This window comes from Diabrotica virgifera, chromosome 3 (assembly GCF_917563875.1).
Source record: "Diabrotica virgifera virgifera chromosome 3, PGI_DIABVI_V3a".
NCBI classification, from domain to species: Eukaryota; Metazoa; Arthropoda; class Insecta; order Coleoptera; family Chrysomelidae; genus Diabrotica; species Diabrotica virgifera.
The window spans coordinates 71,463,393-71,486,256 of NC_065445.1; the positions used below are offsets into that span (position 1 = coordinate 71,463,393).

The 22,864-nt window shown below is 31.5% G+C and overlaps 2 protein-coding genes across 4 annotated transcripts in view; one reads left to right on the forward strand and one right to left on the reverse strand.

Moving 5' to 3' along the window:
- Window positions 1-10,266, reverse strand: part of LOC114325293 (transcriptional activator protein Pur-beta) — a 34,777-nt gene extending 24,511 nt beyond the window's left edge. The window contains exons 1-2 of one of the 2 annotated variants that reach the window (XM_028273315.1): window positions 10,167-10,266; window positions 9,582-9,623 (exon numbers count right to left, since the gene is read on the reverse strand). In XM_028273315.1, coding sequence (XP_028129116.1) covers window positions 9,582-9,623; window positions 10,167-10,209 — 85 coding nt within the window. In that variant the 5' untranslated portion in view covers window positions 10,210-10,266. Of the gene's footprint in view, window positions 1-9,265; window positions 9,346-9,581; window positions 9,624-10,166 lie in introns of those variants that run through there. The other variant, XM_028273316.2, reaches the window with a different exon arrangement.
- A 5,941-nt stretch (window positions 10,267-16,207) lies between these two features.
- LOC114325277 (zinc finger protein 62) overlaps window positions 16,208-22,864 on the forward strand; it is a 70,965-nt gene continuing 64,308 nt past the window's right edge. For both annotated transcript variants that reach the window (XM_050646559.1, XM_050646560.1), the window contains exon 1: window positions 16,208-16,506. The gene's annotated coding sequence lies outside the window, so the exon portion shown is untranslated. The remainder of the gene's footprint in view (window positions 16,507-22,864) is intronic.

Here is a 22,864-nt window from a genome sequence, read left to right on the forward strand (position 1 = left end):
GAGGAAGCATGATGGAGGGTGAGTAAAATATACAGAAGAGAAAAAGCAAATTCAAAGATGATATGATACAGAAAATGGAATAAATAAGTTTGAAAAACTCATTTCCAAGCTCTGCTATGAAGACAAGAAAGAAAGAGGAGGGAATAAACTGATAGGACTCCCCACTCTTGAAGAGGTAAAACAAACAATACAGTTCCAAAGAAACAACAAGGTGGCAGGATTCGATGCTCTTCCCTCCGAATTGTTCAAATTAGGTACCGAACACTTAGCAGTATAGAGACATACACTCACATAAGCTCATATATTTATGCACTCATAAAACTGAAAACCGGGAATTATTTACCAAATCTATAAAAAGAGGGAAAAATTTTAATGTGAAAATTATCGAGGCATAACCCACTTGGAGATCAGATTATAAAATCTTTACATCTTCACAATATATTCATTCATTTCAAACAGGCCTATGACTCGATAGAGAAAAGCCTGTAAGTATATCCAACTAGTAAAAGCGACAATAGGCTCAACAGAGGAAATGGTCCACATACAAAATGAAGAAAATAATGAAAACTTAAAAATCATTTAAGGTCCAAAATATTGCAATGGGTTGGCTCTAATACTGTTCAATCTGGCAGATAATCTCCTAAAAAATAAATCAGTACAACTTGTCACCTACCCTGATGATAATATTAACATCATGTCCTATATAGGGGAGGTGACACAAACATATTCATAATTGAAAAGAGCAGGCAAGAAGATTGGACCAAGAATAACCATACAAAACACTAATACAGTCAATAACAAAGAGAACTACAAATCAAATTAAAAGTAGAGAGCAAAGCTAAGAATCAAATTAAATACAGCAGGAACAGGAAAATAAATTAAAAAATAATATTGAAGGGCAACAACAACTGCTTCTTGCTGACTGAGATATTCCACTCCAAAACCATACATCATAAATCAAAGATTCAGGTCTCTAAAACCATAAATAGACCAATTATACAGGGTGTAACGAAAATACAGGTCATAAATTTAATCACATATTCTGGGACCAAAAATAGTTTGATTGAACCTAACTTACCTTAGTACAAATGTGCATATAAAAAAAGTTACAACCCTTTGAAGTTACAAAATGAAAATCGATTTTTTCCAATATATCGAAAACTATTAAAGATTTTTTATTGAAAATGGACATATGGCATTCTTATGACAGTAGAATCTTAAAAAAAATTATAGTGAAATTTGAACACCCTATAAAAATTTTATGGGGGTTTAGTTCCTTTAAACCCTCCCAAACTTTTGTGTATGTTCCAATTAAATTATTATTGTAGTACCATTACTTAAACACAATATTTTTAAAACTTTTTTGGCTCTTAGTACTTTTTCGAAAAGTCAGTTTTTATCGAGATATTTTGAATATTTGTCAAATCCACCACATATTTGTATATGGTTAAGTACGATTATGAAGACTTGGTAATAATATGAAAATTTATGTATGATTTACATTTTTAGGTATATTTTGAACCGTATTAAAAAAGAAGCCATATCTCGATAAAACTTGCCTTCTCGAAAAAATACAAAGAGGCAAAAAAGTTTTAAAAACATTTTGTTTAACTAATGGTATCGCAGTAATAGTTTAATTGGAGCATACACAAACATTTGGGGGGTTTAAAGGAACAAAACCCCCATAAAATTTTTATGTAAACATATTAAAAAAGAAGCCGCAACTCGATAAAAACTGCCTTATCGAAAAAATACTAAGAGTCAAAAAAGTTTTAAAAATATTGAATTTAACTAATGGTACCACAGTAATAATTTAATTGGAACGTACAGAAAAGTTTGGGGGGGTTTAAGGGAACAAAACCCCCATAAAATTTTTATGGGGAGCACAAATTTCACTATAATTTTTCTTTAAGATGCTCCTGCCATAAGAATGCCACATATTCATTTTCAATAAAAAATCTCTAATAGTTTTCGATATATTCGAAAAAATCGATTTTCATTTTGTAACTTCAAAGGGCTATAACTTTTTTTATGTGCATATTTGTACTAAGGTAAGTTAGGTTCATTCGAACTATTTTTGGTCCCAGAATATGTGATTTAATTTATGACCTGTATTTTTGTTATATTGTGAATCTGAAAAACTTTAGTGGGATGGTAATGGAGTAAGGATGGATGATGATAGGTTGCCGAGAGCTCTAGATGGTAAAATGAAGTGTAGAAGACCAAAAGGAAGGCCACATAAAAGATGGAACAGCAAAGTGATAACTGATATGCATTAAGCTCTCCCAACACTTATGCCTGATATACTTAACACATTGCCTGCCACCCGCCTTTCTCAAAAAGTTTCATGGGGCGCCATACCAAAAAAGTTGTTCCAACTCTTGGAGGCGATGTCAGACATATGACTGACAGAAATTTTTACGGTGAGACCATGTTGGTCATATATGACTGACAGGCTACATTTTGAATACCTTTCTATCACTCAAAATTACGTGAGAGTATATGGATTTTTATATGCAATTTTGTTGTTGTGGCATCCAGTGATGCTTCACTAAGTGTGTAAAAATGTCATAATTGAAAAAATGGACATTGTGTTGTACACACTCTATACACACATACCTACACACTAACAAAAACATAAACTGTTGTAGTACCATCAGGGGTATAGCTTACTGACCATTTAGTTAGTCACAGATATGAATTTGAGCAGACACAGAAATTTTTCTCCTGGAAAGAAATTGTTATGTTCATCAAATCAGTAGACTCCGTAGAAGTGCAGTAATCCTTAACATATTATAGGGGAATCTTTATATACACAAAGGTCCACTTTACATAGTTACAAGTCATTTGATCAACACACACCACAAAACAGGGCGCGAGGATATATATCCACTGATATATATCACGATATATATCGTGATATATATCACGATATTTATATTATATATATCGTGATATATATCAGTACTAATTTTTACATAAGAAGGTTAATACCAACGACAATAATTATTGCTGTCGCCGTAGAAATTTGGATTCAACTGGAAAAAGATCTGAGTGATCAACCAATTCAAATTAAGAAGTCCTCCTTTTATTACAAAAGGAGGAATATGGCTCTAGGTTTGCCTCAATTTTTGGCAAACTTACTGGACCATCGCTTTTTGGGAGAAAGACTTACTGCCGAACAAAAAGAACAGGCTTATGAATATTATAATTCAACCAACACAAATTTTGTTCCGTTTGTAATGGCCCTAACTTCGAAGTCTAAACCTTTTCCGTCTTTCATGTATGGTCCAAATTAAAAAAAAAAACATCTCCATTATTATGGCGGAAGTCTGTTCCAATCGCTGAATCTGCTTGGCCTGATAAAAACATATTTATCGAACGAATTAACCAATTACTTACAGCAGTAGCCTCAACGGCAGGCATTGAAAGGTGCTTTTCAAGCTTTGGACTTGTGCATTCCAAATTACGAAATAATTTAGGAACCGAAAAGGCTGTTAAACTTGTATTCATGTTCAAATATTTAAACAGTTCTTCATACCAAAAACATGACAATTTGGAATGGAGTTGGCCTGAACAAGTAACTGAAAGAAGGGAAAATGAAGAGGCAGAATTAAGTCTTGAGTGCTTTAATGGTTTTGATTCAGACACTTCCGATGTTAAACCATCATCTTAATTAATTTTCTAAATTTTGATTTTGTTTTTTAAATGTTCAGAATTTTAAGTTATTTTGGAAAAATAGAAATACCTATATGTTTAAATTATTGTTGTCAATATTTAGTTGTTACTTGGATACTCGTATCATTTTGTTTTTTATTTATGTAACATACTACCATATGTACGTTTATATTTTTGTATTTTTTATTTAAGTAAAAATATATCTTTTATACTGTTACATTCTACATTAGAGTCTTATTTTGGTCAATTTAGTTTCTCTATTGAAATGTTTTCCAAAATATCATAAATATCACATTTTGGATATATATCGGATAATATATCATATATATACGATATCTTGATATTTATATAAATATCATGGATATTTTGTGCCCTGCCACAAAATGGTATACACAAAAGATTTTGCACTATATGAGCCCAGACTCATATGAATTAGACTCATATGAATTGCAACACAATTTTATTTTTCTGAATTAGAATTTATTTAAGTAACTGTTATAAATTAGATGGATATGATTAAGCTTATTTTATTTTATGTGGTTTTGCCAAGTAATCAACAATATCTTATACTTTTGTGAAGTAAAAGTAAAAGAAAAGAAATGTTTGGCACAAATTAATTGGACCAAATATTTAGTGAGCGGTACCACTGTGTGGAATAATGGTACCCTTATGATTTACAACAGCATTGATACTCTTTTGCATAGTACCTATTAATGTTTAGCAGTAATCTAGTTGAAAGTTATTTCAAATTTTGAACCCTTTAATTCAGGAATAGTGCGCACTGGTGCAGTTTGAAATGCTTTTATCATCTGATGCCAAAAAGGCTCAATATGGGATAGATCAGGACTGCTTGAAGATAATTTTAAAACAGGAGTAATCAGTTCCTGTAACCATGATGTTATGGATTTCACTGTATAGTAGACTGCTCCATCTTGTTGAAATATAAATTTCCCATTTGGCAGTTGAATCATTAACAGAAGGCAATAATTTTTCTTGTAAAATACATTTGTACTTCCTAGAATTGGCCTACAATCAATGAAAAGGAGATGTCCATCTCCTTGAGAGGGCATACAACCTCAGACCATCACATATATCAGGAACTTAACCTGTCTTTTGAGGCAATATTTTTGATACTCTTGCCCTGGCATTCGAATATCTCTACTTCGTATATATTGTTAAACCCAAATGGTTGCTCTTATGCCACAAACATCGGTTTCTTTTCTGTCTTTTCGTAAGAAGTGGTTTTTCCTTTGCCTAAAGTGTGATGATAAGTTTTAATATACAGGGTGTTTGGTAAATAATGGGCCATAGCTTAACCTTAAATTCCTGAGGTTAAAATAGGTCGATTTAAGCTAACTTACTTTAGTACAAAAGTTAATAATAACCGAAATACAGGGTGTCAAAGTTAAACTTTTATTTTATTTATTTTTGAATATTTCCTGACAGGCATGGGAAAACAACACGAAATTTGCTAAGTGGTGCTGGTACTGTACACCCTACTAAATTATGTTAAACAAACGTTTCTGGCTACTACCAGAGGCGTACGACGGGTGAACGTGAATGGTTGATCCTTCCCAAATTCTACGCCACTGGCGGAATTTCTATTTTAGTGCAATTTTTTGATTCTCCAATACCTTCTATGTAAATAACATATACTTCATTCGTAACGATAAGGCCATTAGTTTTCGAGGTATTTCCAGCTAAAAACGAAGCAGCATAATACATTAATCAAAATATGTGTGCCTTTTTATTTTTAATTTCAAATATCTCGAAACCTAATGACTTTATCGTTACGAATGAAGAGTACATTATTTGCATAGAAAGTATTGGAGAATCTAAAAATTATGCTAAAATAGCAGTTTCGTTAGTGGCGTAGAATTTGGGAAGGCAGAAAGTGTAGGCACTGTACACCCTACTAAATTATGTTAAATAATCGTTTCTGGCTACTACCAGAGGCGTACGACAGGGAAAAGTGAATGGTTGACCCTTAGTAAATTCTACGCCACTGATAAAACTGCTATTTTAGCATAATTTTTAGATTTTCCAATACTTTCTATGCAAATAATATACTCTTTATTCGTAACGATAAAGTCATTAGTTTTTGAGATATTTGAAGTTAAAAATGAAAAGGCATACAAATTTTGATTAATATATTTATGCTCCTTCATTTTTAGCTTGAAATATCTCGAAAACTAATGGCTTTATCGTTACGAATGAAGAGTATATTATTTACATAGAAAGTATTGGAGAATCTAAAAATTATGCTAAAATAGCAGTTTCGTTAGTGGCGTAGAATTTGGGAAGGCAGAAAGTGTAGGCACTGTACACCCTACTAAATTATGTTAAATAATCGTTTCTGGCTACTACCAGAGGTGTACGACAGGGAAAAGTGAATGGTTGACCCTTACCAAATTCTACGCCACTGATGAAACTGCTATTTTAGCATAATTTTTAGATTTTCCAATACTTTCTATGCAAATAATATACTCTTTATTCGTAACGATAAAGTCATTAGTTTTTGAGATATTTGAAGTTAAAAATGAAAAGGCATACAAATTTTGATTAATATATTTATGCTCCTTCGTTTTTAGCTTGAAATATCTCGAAAACTAATGGCTTTATCGTTACGAATGAAGGATATGTTATTTACATAGAAACTATTGGAAAACCAAAAAATTGCAGTAAAATAGCAATTCCGCCAGTGGCGTAGAATTTAGGAAGGGTCAACCATTCATGTTCCCCCGTCGTATGCCTCAGGTAGTAGTCAGAAATGTTTGTTTAACATAATTTAGTAGGGTGTACACGTGTACAGTACCAGCACCACTTACCAAATTTCGTATTGTTGTCTCATGCCTGTCAGGAAATATTCAAAAATAAATAAAATAAAGGTTTAACTTTGACAGCCTGTATTTCGGTTATTATCAACTTTTGTACTAAGGTAAGTTAGCTTAAATCGACCTATTTTAATCTCAGGAATGTAAGGTTAAGCTATGGCCCATTCTTTACCAAACACCCTGTATAAGATAGTTTAAGCAGTTTACCAACAGCATGAGCACATTTTACAGTTAATACATAAAAAGAAGCTTGGCAATCTTGTTTAATAAGTATTCAAATATAACGTTCATCTCTTTCAGTAATCTTTGAAATATGACATGACCAGTTTTAACATTTGTTTCAACAGTTCCCATTTTTTAAATTGTGCAATTATATTTCTCACAGTTCCTGCAGGAATACTTAAATTTTGAGCAATGTTATGTTCAGAAAGTCCTTTATTAATGGGCCACAACAATGGAATTTTGTAAATCGGTAGATAAGCACTTTCTGAGAAACCATTTTGAAAAGCAACTAAATTAAATCAACTTATGTAATCCATAAATTATTTCCTCAACACACACTTGACAATGGTATCCATTTAATTTATAGTAGTTAAATGAATTTTAATTCAGAAAAATAAATTTGTGTTATACTGAATTCGCTCTATCGAGATTCACTTTGACACATTCGGAATAGGAAACATACAACACAAAATTCCTACCTCACACTATTAACTGCTAAAATCAACTTAATCGAGAGTTATCAAGTAACTCTATGAGAATACAGTAACGTTATAAATAACATGTAAAGTATACAGTAAAATAGCGTTACCGTATTCTCCTAGGGTTACTTGATAACTCTCTATTCTTTCATTAAAAAAAGAAGAATTATTAGAAATAGTGGGAATGTCTACTGATCTCATAAAATTTTGTGGAGTTTATTTCTACAACATATTTTTATTTTGTACAATAAATAATTTTCTTATTTGTTATCAATACATTATAATGGTGTAAATAAATAATTATTGATTGGCGTAGGTTTATGTTATTTTTATGTCTGTTTACTATTAATAATATTGGCTATGAGCAGGGGCGTTGGTTGTGTAGTAATTTCCAATCACTTCTGACAACTGAACTTCCCAAAAAAGAAATCACTAAAGTCAGTGTCAAAGTGAATCTCAGAGCGAATTCAGTGTATCAACTTTTGTACTAAGGTAAGTTAGCTTAAATCAACCTATTTTAATCTCAGGAATCTAAGGTTAAGCTATGGCCCATTCTTTACCAAACACCCTGTATAAGATAGTTTAACCAGTTTACCAACAGCATGAGCACATTTTACAGCTAATACATGAAAAGAAGCTTGGCAATCTTGTTTAATAAGTATTCAAATACAACGTTTATCTCTTTCAGTAATTTTTGAAGTATGACATGACCAGTCTTAACATTTGTTTCAACAGTTCCGATTTTTTAAATTGTGCAATTATATTTCTCACAGTTCCCGGAGGAATACTTAAATTTTGAGCAATGTTATGTTCAGAAAGTCCTTTATTATGGGCCACAACAATGGAATTTTGTAAATCTTTAGATAAGCACTTTCTGCAAACCATTTTGAAAAGCAACTACAGTAGACTCCCGTAAGTTCGGTCTCGGTTAGTTCGGTCTCCTCTTAGTCCGGCCGGCTCTCTGAGCATTAGTCACACACTTTGCATATCAAAAATCATTAGAAAAGAAAATTCAGAAAAAAAATACTGATTTTTTTAAGTGTTTAAGAAGCCAAATCACCAATGTGCAATATTTTTAAATTTTATTAGGCCTAGAGTTCTGTAAGTATTGTCTTATAGTATTTTTGTAACGGTCTATCTTTTCATATTATATTATGTTAAATATATGTCAGAGTATTCCTCTGTGTTGTCTTCTACTTAATGTAAAAGTGTTTTGTTTTTGCTAGATCCATACAAACAATAAATGGGCATTTTTTAGATAAGCAACGGTTAGTTCGGCCACTTTTAAGTTCGGCCTAGGGTCCGGTCCCGAGGTGGCCGAACTTACGGGAGTCTACTGTAAATTAAATCAACTTATGTAATCCATAAATTATTTCTTCAACACACACTTGACAATCCATTTAATTTATAGTAGTTAAATGAATTTTAATTCAGAAAAATAAATTTGTGTTATTGGTTTTTGTCCAATTAAAATGCAACTGGGTTTGTATGCAGGGAGGTCTTATGACCCTATACTATAATTATTTGAAAGTGGAGATCAGATTTATGTAAATGTGCAAAACGATGCACAAAAGTTAGTGTTTTCAATAAAAAAAATATTTTTCAAGGAATGTAAAAAAATTACTTAATAAACTATTAATTTTAAAATTAAATTATTAATATTAAAAGCATAAAAGTAATTGTTGCAATGAGAGGTTGTGTAAATAATAATACAAACATATTTTTTCAAATTATTATCAAACAAAGAAACTTAGAACATTGACATTTTTCAAGTGATAATAAACAAAGATTCGCAACCTATTCAAATTTATTATTTTTACAGATATATTTCCAAAAATAAATATAAAATACTTAAAAAATTGTTATTAACAATTTTTTACATATAAAATATTTCGATTGAAAACTTTTAAATCATTTTTCATTCAACCAAATCTGTAACACTTACTACTTCCATTTGGAAATCACATTTTGGAAAAGGTTTAAAAGGAATATAACAACACATAATGTTTGGGTCACTAAAACTAGGTATAATCAGGTCAAAGTATCACATACTGGGATCTTGCCAATATTGAATTTTGCCCAAAGTCCATTCACTAGGTAACATTTTGCAAAAAATTTACACAAATAGCTACACTACCGGCAAAGGAATTGGTTCAACTAGTTATGAATCATATTGATGAGAATTCTATAGTAGAAGTTACTATGAATTTCCTGGAATCCAATGAGTCATCAGCTAAGCACTTCATTCATAAAGTGATCATCTAAAGCTGATAAGTTTAGGATCTGTATCGTGATGCAATTAGATTATTTTTCGAATTAGATGAAATAAACTTCTTTTTTGCATGTAATATACTGCTCAGGTACTTACCAGAATCATATTCACTTCCCTGCTCCATTCCCTGGTGATATTCTGAAAGAAAATCACGAATTTAAACAAAAATACACAATGTTCTCTTGTATCTTATAATATTTTAGAACGATTTTTAACATTCGCGATTAGAGCTAGCAGATTTTTATAAAAATTGATCAAAAACACCAAACCGTCCTATAAGGTTCATTTTGCCATGATTTGACGTTTGGTTAGAGTAAAAGGCAACCAAATCGACGTTGGCCAAGGTCATTAATAGACTACGACAATATTTAACTTATGCAGGTCTTTTGCGGTAATTTTGACACACTTTATGACCCAATTCTTCCATAACTATTTAAACAAACATGTACTTTAAAAACCTCCATTGGGAGAAAAATATATTGCACGTTTTCATGGGTATATAATCAAAAATCGAAAAATTTTCAAAGAGAACAATCCATTCGCCATTTTGGTAGACTTGTCAAAATCGCAAAGGAAAGTTAAAGAGAAGTCGATAGGGGCAGGGGTTATGGTTTGTTTTTAAATGAAAATGAAAACCTCACAATGTTAAGAATACATTTTCTTATAATTTCAAGCACTTACTTTGCGAGCTTGAACCTTCATCACCACTTCCTATATCCGACATCGCAACCCAACACACACACAGCCTTCACTATTTGGGAAAACATGAAATGTTACTAAAAATTGACACTTACATCGAATACAGGTCCGTCATAACATTTTCCTAAATTGACATAGGAAATACAGACATGAAACCATGAAAGTTTAAAATAACTTAAGCATGTTTAATAAAACAATAACAAATAATCTAAAAATTTTCTTACCGAATATAATATTCACTCTATTTATTCAGTTGCCATAAAGTCATCGAAATGTAAACTCAAATTTTTTTGCATCCCACATGTTGGGAATTTAAATACCTTACCTTAGGGCATTATTCCTGTTGCCTTTTGCCCATCACAAGGCATTTTAAGTAAATATGCATCTGTAAAGCATACATTTGATATTTGAAGGGTTATTAGCCCTATATTTCTTTGGTGGCTCAGCTAGCATCCAGACTGTCTTACACTGATGATGATTTTGTAATAAAGTCGAAAACGTTTTGTTCTGATGTAGCCCTTTAGGGATTTTAATAAATTTTATACCTTTTACAAAGGATTTATTCCAATTTTTGTGATTGATGGTATACAGCCAACTACAGGAAAACTTTTCTTTCCTTGTGGATTCTATTTATTCGTTGTAACGAATTGTAAATTAAACTATCGAGAATTAGAAGACATATTTTTAAATAATAGAAATAAATAGTAGTTTCAATTACAGCAAATGTCTTTGAAATATCAAAGTATTTAAATTGATTAAAACTAATATTTTTAGAGAAGCGAAAAGTCAGACCCGTACTTGAATCATCAATCTGCAACTCGTGCAACTTGCAAGCACGATGGAGCTGAGATACATTTCACAAGGTATTAATATGGATATGTGATTCTTTCTCTTCAATTGTCTATTCCATTGTAATGACTAGACTTAGGCAAATATGCAAATAATAAGGTATGAAATATGCGCATAAATATGCAGTATTTTACCCAAAAATATGCACGTTTATCTAATTAGAAAATATGCATGTATTTAAAAAAATATTTACAGTATTTTTTTATTTACAAACATATTTACAATATCTCCACATGGTGTATTAATTAACATGTATATATTTTACTAACTAAGCTAATTAATTAAATATTTAAATATTTAAGTATTTTAACAAATAAATAATTGATATTATTTCGAATTGTGGTAACAATACATAATTATCAAATGCTGTTCAAAATTTTCTAACAGATACTTATGGCTTCTATCTGATTACATAGAAAAACTTCTTTCGATATTAACTGATGTAATTGGGACATTGTTCAAATTTACGATAATAGTTGGTTTTAAATTAAGTGCTTCGAAAAATGTCCCAGCTAGTACTTGAACCACTTGAGAAAGAATCTGGTAATAACCACTGTTTTTTTTCCATGGTTGCTTTAAATTTTTGAAAAATTTCCTATTATACCCAATATGTATACCTTTGACGTTTTGAAACAATGATTCAAATTCTTTACTCACAATCGGTTAGTAATTTATGGATTTCTAACCTTTGAAGTAATCAGGAAGCGACTTATTACTTACTTTACTTTCCCAGCTCGCCGGGAAAGTACTTTCCCGGCTAGCATCTGTCACTTTTCTACCTGCAAATGTCAATGTCATTTTTGATTAAAAGATGGTTTAGAAAGAATAGAATCCACTCAACATTTATTTAATTAAGAAACAACAACAGCAATAACAAAAAGAAAACTATTTGGAATTATAAATATTAATGGTTACATTGGAATTATGATTACTATTAACGGTTAAAGTAAGACCGTGTTGCTCAAAATTATGAGTTTCAGAAATAGATGATGACGCCGACGTTTCTGGATTTTCTACATGAGACTAACATATATTAGCAATTTTTATTTGTTCATGTAATGAATTCTCCACATATCCCTCTGCTACGGTGTTGGATTTCCAACCCCCCAACTTTTTCAACTGTAGGATGTCTCCACCTGTATTTGCTAATAATGTTGCTGAAGTACGTCTAAAACAATGTCCTGTAAACCTGTTAACATTTCCAACTTTAAGTTGCTATTTTTTTGGGAAAACTTCCTATTCGCGGTGTGCAAGTACTTGGAAGGGAAACGAGAAACGACCGTGCGCGAGTCGCGGAGAAATATTGCAACTATCTTAAATAATTCATATTGTCAATTGAAATTGTCAAATTGACGTATATTTCATACCTTCTGTCATTGAAGCAGAAAAATTATATATTGCTCCACAATATTGATATGATATGCAATTATTATATAAAGGTAAATTTAATTAATTGTATTTTGCTTGCAGTACTGCATTTTAATAACTAATTTTATTTACTACATACAATTGTTTACGTTTTGATAACATAACCTGAATCTAATTTTTTCTTCCTATTATTTTTTGGGCTATGGCCTTGACAATTATCCAGTAACCAGGACTAATATAATTGGACAATATAATTAAAAGTGCGAATAAAGTTACAGAGCGTAGAAATAGGGGTCGCTTTGCCGAACTTGCACGGTCCCAATAGCATTATGCCCAAAAGGCTGTCGTGTAATTTTACCAAATCTTATTTGTAAAAAAAATCTATCAGAGTCAATGTTATTACGAAGGTCACAGTATTGCTTTATTATTTTTATCCATTCCGATTTTGTAATTACAAATGTACGGGAAGAGTAGGTTTTTGTGACAGGAATCACTATTATAATTCGATTTTCTAAAATATCCAGGTCACTTATTTTCATTTTCAAAAGTTCATCGCACCTACAGGCTCCGGAAATGCCAATAATTAAAGCAACCTAAAAAAATTTAATATAACATATATTTAATATGCACTAAATAAATTAAAATTACCTTTTGAGAAAGATATTCTATCGGGGCATTGTTTAAAAATGTATCGATGTCTGCTTCAGAAAAAACACTTGACTTTTTAGCTTGATATCCCACATTCTGCCTTTTCAAAAATGCCCGCAATTTTGCGTATTTACTAATATCAACATTATGCCTAAAGTTTAATACTGCTCGCAACATCGAATATCTTGACCATAATGTGGAGGCTTTACTTTGTTTGATTGTATTTCACAAAAATAAGCAAGAAGTACCGTCTCAGAGGTATGCTGCACACCTTCAGCCACGCACCATTTACTGTATAGTTCATAGGTGTTTTCATACCTCTCTCTGCCTTTTTCAGGAATTATTCCTTCAGTAGCTCTCTCTGCAGCTACCCGCAGTTCTGGTGGCGTACATTCAAATTCACTATCAGACATTTTTGTAAAATAAACACAATTTGATTATATGTACAATTAATGGCGTCGTGTATCGCCTAAATGTCAGATTCAACAAACTTGTTTTGTTACCTAGCAACGATCTCACAGGTTACTTAAAATAATTCATCTTATCACATAATGAAAATGGATACAGATATTTGAAACGAAATTATTATTGGTAGATTGTGAGTATTAGAAATCCATAAACTACTAACCGATTGTGAGTAAAATAGTCTACAAACCTCGCGGGAACTCATTCTAGCCTCGCGTCTGTAATTTACCTCGGTGCTTCGCACCTCGGTAAACTACCTTGCCGCTCGGCTGAAATAGAGTACTTTCCCGCTAGGTATGTAATATACTATTAATTTAAAATGTACTGTCTAACAATGATAATTATTTGGAGGATTCTAATTGAGTAATAGTTTTCTGAACAAAACTATAGTTTGATTTTATAAATGACACCACGACACTGAACTGTCTATTTGCGGCATTTTCAAAGCACAATAATTATTCACAATTACGAAGACACGTGTTCACGGCTTATTTTACAACAAAAGCGAAATGGGCCGTCAAAATAAAAATTTTTAACTAGAGATATAAACTGGCTGATTTTGGAACCTTTGTAACCAAAACGTGACAAAACTGTGTACATATAATAAAGCCGCTCTTTTTTTTAGTTACTACATTCAGGTACCCAAAATTTGAATATGTACCAAGAGATTATAAAACAAAATTAAATATTGAGATTTCCAAGCTACTTGTTAGAGTAATATAAAAATATATGTATAGTTACAACCAAAATTTAAAATTATATGCACTTATGCAAACTTATATAAAAATATGCAAAATTGGAAATTTTTGCATTTTTTATGCATTACATATATGCAAAATATGCAATTTGCATATTTGCCTAAGTCTAGTAATGACATAGCCTGGAATTCATGGCTTTAATTATTCTTATTACTTTATCCAAATTTAATCTCAGACCAATATTAAGAATAGTTCACAACCTATCGCGTATTGCGTCGTGTTAAAGCAGCATCACCTTCCTTTAAAAAAGAATTTTTTTCTTTTTGTGGTTATTACTTATTTGTTTTTGAAGGGAAGAGTTTTACGAGACAAGTTTTTTATAGACAAGGCGAAAACGGCGCGACGGGTTCGTTAGAAAAAATATTCCCATGAGATTTTTTGCATAATCACATCCGTGAGACATCCCAGAATAAGGTTCAAGAAGTCGCCCACGTGAAAAGTGGTCAACATTTTTTTTAACAATTTTTTTTAATCAAATTGCAAAAATCAATATTTTCGACCCGGACAATTTTTTTTAGGTTTCTTGGACCATTCTGGACAAAAGGGTCTCTTATAATTTTTCTCTAAAGTTGATCGTTTTCGAGTTATAAGCAATTTAAAATTGAAAAAAACGAAAAATGACGATTTTCAAGGCTTAATAACTCGGTTAAAATTATTTTAATGAAAGTCAGAAAGTGACTAAATCAAAGATTAAAGCCACCCCTACAAGATCCTGAAGAAATTTTTGTCATTATTTTATTACTAAGCTGTTATTTATAAGTAATAATAATGAGCGCCATGCACGTATTAGGCTGCAGTCAATGGTGAGTGCGAGAGAGATGCCATTCCGGCAGTCAATGGTGCATCTTACTCGCACTCACATTTACAGCCGCGTCAATACGATCTTACCGCTCATTGTTAATAATTAACAATAACAGCTTAGTAATAAATTAATGACACAAATTTGTTCGGGATCATGTAGGGGAGGATTTAAACTTTGATTTAGTCACTTTCTGACTTTCATAATAATAATATTTAACAGATAAGTCTTAAAAATGGCCATATTCCCGTTTTCAAATGTTAAATTGCTTATAACTCGAAAACTATAAACTTAAAAAAAATTACAAGAGCCCTTTTTTTGTCCAGAAGGTCCAAAAAACATGCAAAAAACCTTAAAAAATTTGTGCGGACCAAAACAATTTATTTTTGCAATTTGATTAAAAAAATTGTTAAAAAAATTTGGACCACTTTCCGCGTGAGCGACTTCTTGAACCTTATTCTGGGGTGTCTCACGAATGTGATTATGCAAACAAATCTCATGGGAATATATTTTCCAACGAACCCGCCGTTTTCGTTTTGTCTATTACTATATTTGCAAATCAAGTATTTTATACTTAAAATACGTAATACCCACTTTTTATACTAATTTTGTTCTTCAATTGGTTTATAATACCTACTTGATTTTTTATTAAATGCAAAGAAAAACATCATCACTATGAATTATGCGTGAATTTATATGTTAAGATATGATTCCATTTTAATACTTAATTAATAATAATAATAATTAACTTGTCTCCATTCAGAAAATTTTTATTATTGAAAAAAGACTTTTATCCTTAAACATAAAACCTAATAAAATAAGAACAACTTGGTAAATATCCAAAGAGTTTTTGATTACACTGCATTATGTATACAAATATTAATAAAGATACATTTAATAATAACAAAAATAAACAATAATGTAATATTAATAAAAACAAACAAAACGCCGGATTTATTTTAATTTTTTGTATTTATTTTACGAAAAATGGTTACATAAAAATGATATTATGGTCAATATATTTAAAATTAGAATAAAACTAACAACACAAATCTAAAAATAGATATCGTTTAATTTTCAATAAATTACATCACAGCGATATAATTGAACTATTATTCGATGTTCGAATTCGGAATTCGATGAATACATCTTATTTGTTGAAGCATGCGCCATGTGTTTCTTATGACGAGTTTGCGAGGGGAACAAAGATGGCTATGGATCTATCCGCCATTTTCTAAAGTGAGATAGAACAAGTTGTTTGTGATAAATTTTGGGAAATTTATGCCATATTCGTGAAATTTTCAAATCCAAAATAGTTAATATTGTAGTTCTTAAAGTGTACAAACTTTGCAATTGAAGCACAAAGCCAAATTTTATGTATTTCGACGTATCCTACGTACGCGTCTCCTAAGGAAGATCTATTGTGTGAGAGAAGGTAAACGGTTTTCTTTGTTACTTATACTTATTTCATTTCATTTTATCAGCATCTTTGTTATAAAAAGAGATAAATTTTGAGTGAGAAGCTAGACATTTAGGATTTTCTGTTTTGATTGACGTTCGACCCTAATTTTTTTTCTAAATTTGGATAGCCAGATTGCCGCACCCTTCAGTTTTAAATTACAAAAAGGCCTTAATGTTGTCTTTAAATAATTTCTTTAAAATAAAAAAACACCGGCAAACTGGAATGCCAACTTCTTATGGTGTAACTCGTCTATTACTCACTGTTGAAATTCTCCAAGGAATTCATCCTGATTTTTTGAAGTATTTTTAACACAATATGTTACATTTTCAATCATGCAAAGAAAAATGATTTATTTCTTTATTTTTTAATCCAATAAATATTGTAAGCAAATACATTGTACTTCAAACCAAACAGATACCTATTCCTTACTCATAAATCACTACTTTTACCTATTGAATTGATAAAGGGCACCTGTCCAATAGATTACAATCACCTATGGTGAATAAAATGTGTATTCAAGAAAACAAATTTCTAAAAATGTCTTCAAGTATGCCTGTATCTGTTGAAATAAATTAAATTCAGATTTCAGTGAGATTATTTTATGGTCTTTCTATTTATTGATTTAAAAACAAAAATAATTGTTATTAAATTGATAATTATATCAATTTAATATAATAAGAGCAAGAAAATTCAACATGATAATATTATCACCAAATAAAAGAAAAAGTATGGTAATCTCTAAAGATCCAAAGGTGCAAGCAGAAAGTGGACAGCAAAATAATCCAGCAAGAAAGAAGTTTTAGCTACCTGAGAGTACTAATGCACAGTTATGGAGATACAGAAGCGGAAGTTGCCCAGCAAATAAACAAAGCAAACAGAATAGCAGTATGTCTTAAACACACTATCTGGCGCAACACACATCTACGGACAGAAACAAAGGCCAAGATTTTTTATAGGACAGTAGTTAGGCCAATTTATGACTTACACTGAGGAAACAAGACCATAAGGACAAAAAGACAGATGGAAACGTGTGCAATGAAAATAGTCTGAGATGTCACAGGAAAATCATTATGAGTTAGACAACGTAGCACAGATCTCAGGCAAAGCTGTAATATAGAGAACATAAATGACTATACACTGAAAAGAAAAAAGAATGGTATAGCAAATACACTCAACGGCATGAAAAATGGGTCCCCCACAAAATGAGTCATTTTGACATTGAAAATTGTCAATCGGACAACAGGGCCCTCCTGTTTTGAAGTCCTTAAAAATACTGATTATTTTTCATGTTATATTATTATTTCCTATACCTAAATACCATAATTTCGGAGTTATTGCTACATTTATTAAAAAATATTATCTAAACAAATTATAAAATATTTATGAAACAGTTCGTGAAGTACGCTTTTTGCGAACGCACGCGATTTTTAGAGCGACGAGGGACAACGGAGCGAGTGCTATAAATCGCGTAAGTTCGCAAAAAGTACTTCATGCACAGTTTCATACAATATTTTATCTACGATAAACAAATAAAAAAGCTGTAACTCTTCGTCACTGGAATTCATTTCTATCCTACAATTTTTAGAACTTTGACATTTAAAAATTCTAACTACTTTCAAACCACAAAACTGTCAAAACTTTTGTTGTAATTAATTGCTCATATTGTCATCACCATGACAACACGAAAGTTAAGGATTGTCACCATGACAACGCGAAGGTTAAAACAGTGCGAAAAAGTAAATCCCATATACATTGTTACTTCACGCACACTTTAAATCTTTCACGCACTGCTATCTATAATGACAGTTTTCACAAATTAAAAACTTATACATAATATGACATAGAGTAGATAAATCAATTTTTTCTATCCGGGTAGACATTATTTTAGGTTGTTTGGATTATTGATTACAAAAATAGTTATTTATGAAACAGTTCGTGAAGTATGCTTTTTGCGAACGCACGCGATGTTTAGAGCACGAGCGACAGCGGCGCGAGTGCTATACATCGCGTAAGTTCACAAAAAGTACTTCACGCACAGTTTCATACAAATTTTATCTACGATAAACAAATAAAAAAAACTGTAACCCTTCGTCACTGGAATTCATTTCATTCTACAATTTTTAGAACTTTGACATCTTTCAAACCAAAAAATTGTCAAAACTTTTGGTCTAATTTATTGCTCACATATCATCACCATAACAACGCAACAGTTAAGGATTTTTTTTTTTTTTTTTTTTTTTTGTTTAGTTAATGCCTTAACAACTAATGGCCATTGGCATGGTAGGTACAGTAATTTTGAACAGTTAGGTACCTAGTGTCATGTGTAGTGTGTGTGTTGAGTAAGTGTCTTGTTACTTTGCAAAGTCGATGTCATTGTCTTTGCAAAGAGACGCTAATTGTATCCGAACGTCTGCGGTCCCTCCGGTGAGTACCGATCCCACAAGGACAGAAACTATATTCATTTATTAATTTATAATAAATGAAAAATTCCTGACCCTGGTGAGATTCGAACCCACAACCTTTCGGATTTTTTCGATCCAAAGGCAGGCGCTCTTACCACTGAGCCACAGAGGGGGTGTTAAGGATATTTGATTATATGAAAGTGTGCCAAAAACAGTGCGAAAAAGTAAATCCCATTTAAAATACATTGTTACTTCAGGCACACTTTAAACCTTTTACGTTCTGATATCTATAATGACAGTTTCACAAACTAAAACCTTATACATAATATGAGATAGAGTAGATAAAGGTCTTTTGTAATTTTTCTTAAAAGTTAATCGTTTTCGAGTTATAAACAATTTAAAACTGAAAAAAACGAAAAATGAGGATTTTCAAGGTTTAAAAAGTAAAAAATATAATTTTTAAAATTAGATTTAAAATTAGAAAGTACCTAATTTCAATTTTAAACTTTCTTCTATCAGGTTCCCATAAGAATTTTTGGCACGTTTTTATTATAAAACATTGTTTTTTATTAGTTGTTAATGAAGCGCATATGAGAGGACAATCAGGCTGCATTAACAACTAAAAAACAATATTTTAAAATTAAATAAGCCCAAGTTGCTTATCGTTAACTGATAAAATAAGGTTTGAACTTGAATCGCTTCGAAGTTTCAAAAACACTATTTTTTATTTTTGTGTTTAAACCTTGAAATTCGCCATTTTTCGATTTTTTCAGTTTTAAATTGTTTATAACTCGGAAACGTTTAACTTAAGAAGAGGAAAATAACAAAAGATATTTTTTGTTCTCAATGATCCAAATAACCTAAAATAATCTCTACCTGGGCCGAAAAAAATTGATTTTTATAATTTGTTAAATTTTTTTTAATAAAGGTAGCAATAACTCCGAAATTATGGTATTTAGGTATAGGGAATATAACATGAAAAATAGTCAGTCTTTCTTAAAGACATCAAAACGTAAAAAATATACAGGGTGCTTCATTTGAAATAAGAAAGTTCATTAGATTTCCAGAAAAACGGAAGATCTGACAACAAAGTAATTACTACCATAATATCGGCCGCGGTAGAAAACCCTTACCCACCAAAATTTATAAAAATCATGCAAGCCCTTTCCGAGATAATCGAGGGTTTCCATACATAAAACTCACTCTGTATAAAAGCACCCCTTTCTAAATTGAGGCCATGAGAGTTAGAGTGGCCTAACTGATTTTAACATTACTTTACACAATCAAAGAGAATGATCAGAAGCTATCAATGTCCGATTGTTTTAGTAATTGTATGTTGACCAATCATGATTCTTGGTCAGTATAAAACTACTAAAACAATCGGACATTATTAGCTTCTGATCATTTTCTTTGATTATGTAAAGTAATGTTAAAATCAGTTAAGCCACTCTGGCTCTCATTGCACTGCATTTAAACCAGTCCCTTAAATTGTTCAACCATGACACTCTCCTTCTTCCAATACTTCTTCCTCCTTTTTTCTTTCCCTGTATTATCAGTTTAGCATTTCATATCACTGTCCCCTCATTACATGTCCCAGATATTGTAACTTTCTTATTTTATTAGGTGTATTATTTCGTACTCTTTGCCTATTTCTTGCAATACGCAATACTTTTGTGTTCGTTTTCTTCCGTGTTCATGCAATTCTAAGCATCTTCTGTAACACCACATTTCAAATGACTGTAGTGTATTTAAGTGTTCTTGCTTCAATGCCCAGCTTGCAAGTCCATATTGCTGTATCGAAAACATACAGGGTGTTTGGTAAAGAATGGTCCATAGCTTAACCTTAGATTCTTGAGGTTAAATTAGGTCGATTTAAGCTAACTTACCTTAGTACAAAAGTTGATAATAACCGAAATACAGGGTGTCAAAGGTGAAAGTTAAACTATTATTTTATTTATTTTTGAATATTTCCTGACAGGCATCGGACAACAACACGAAATTTGGTAAGTGGTGCTGGTATTGTACAATCTACTAAATTATGTTAAACAGACGTTTCTGGCTACTACCAGAGGCGTACGACGGGGGAACGTGAATGGTTGACCCTTCCCAAATTCTACGCCACTGGCGGAATTGCTATTTTAGTGCAATTTTTTGATTCTCCAATATTTTCTATGTAAATAACATACTCTTCATTTGTAACGATAAAGGCATTAGTTTTCGAGATATTTGAAGCTAAAAACGAAGGAGCACATTACATTAACCCTCGTAAGGCGGTGCGGGGTGCAGCTGCACTCCAGACCTCGTTTTTCTCACCTATCTTTTTTAATAATTTTTTTTGATTTTTGTCGATTTTTTTATTCGCATTAAATTCAATTCTAAACGCATTCCACCCATTACAGCATTTAAAACTCTTTGCGTTTACGTGTTTTTTTTGGAAAAATTACTGTAGGGTGCACATGATAAAAATTTCATATCCTTAATTGAACGTTTCTGATTTTCCACCTGGAGCTAACTGAGCTACGGGACAAGGTCGGTGTTACTTATGTCAAAGAAAAAAGACCGAAAGTCCCGGCATAACTGTATTATGTGTCAAAACTTTGTGTTGCTCTATCTGTGAAAAATTTCGTGTCTTTGCCTTTTTTTTTAAGAAGAAATGAGTACTTTGTTTGTAAAATTATGTTTCATAGTATAATAAATAAGTCCTAATTATCTTTCAAATCAATTTCCCCGACGATCACATATAAAAAATGAATATACAGATGGGGTGCAAATGTACCCCGCACCGTTGTTTACGTAAGAATATAAGCACCGCCTTACGAGGGTTAATCAAAATAAGTGTGCCTTTTCATTTTTAACTTCAAATATCTCGAAAACTAATGACTATCGTTACGATTGAAGAATATATTATATGCATAGAAAATATTGGAGAATCTTAAAATTATGCTAAAATAGAAGTTTCATCAGTGACGTAGAATTTGGGAAGGGCCAACCATTCACTTTCCCCTGTCGTACGCCTCTGGTAGTAGCCAGAAACGATTATTTAACATAATTTAGTAGGGTGTACAGTGCTTACACTTTCTGCCAAGTATAATAAGGATATGTCAAATTATTTTAAAATATTATTTTTTTTTAATAATTTATTCTTTATTTAAAACTTTAAGAAGTATGTGTGCCCGGTACTATAAAACTATTTGACATAATTATCCTTATGGTACTTGGCAGAAAGTGTAGGTACTGTACACCCTACTAAATTATGTTAAATAATCGTTTGTGGTTAATACCAGAGACGTACGACAGGGGAAAGTGAATGGTTGACCCTTCCCAAATTCTACGCCACTGATGAAACTGCTATTTTAGCATAATTTTTAGATTGTCCAATACTCTCTATGCAAATAATATACTCTTCATTCGTATCGGTAAAGTAATTAGATTTCGAGATATTTGTAATTCAAAATTAAAGGGCACACTTATTTTGATTAATGTATTTAGCTTTAAATAGCTCCTTCGTCTTTAGCTTTAAATATCTCGAAAGCTAATGGCTTTATCGTTACGAATGAAGAGTATGTTACATATTTACGTAGAAAGTATTGGAGAATCAAAAAATTGCACTAAAATAGAAATTCCGCCAGTGGCGTATATTTTGGGAAGGGTCAACCATTCACGTTCCCCCGTCGTACGCCTCTGATAGTAGCCAGAAACGTTTATTTAACATAATTTAGTAGGGTGTACAGTACTAGCACCACTTACAAAATTTCATGTTGTTGTTTCATGCCTGTTAGGAAATATTCAAAAATAAATAAAATAAAAGTTTAACTTTGACACCCTGTATTTCGGTTATTATCAACTTTTGTACTAAGGTAAGTTAGCTTAAATCGACCTATTTTAACCTCAGGAATCTGAGGTTAAGCTATGGCCCATTCTTTACCAAA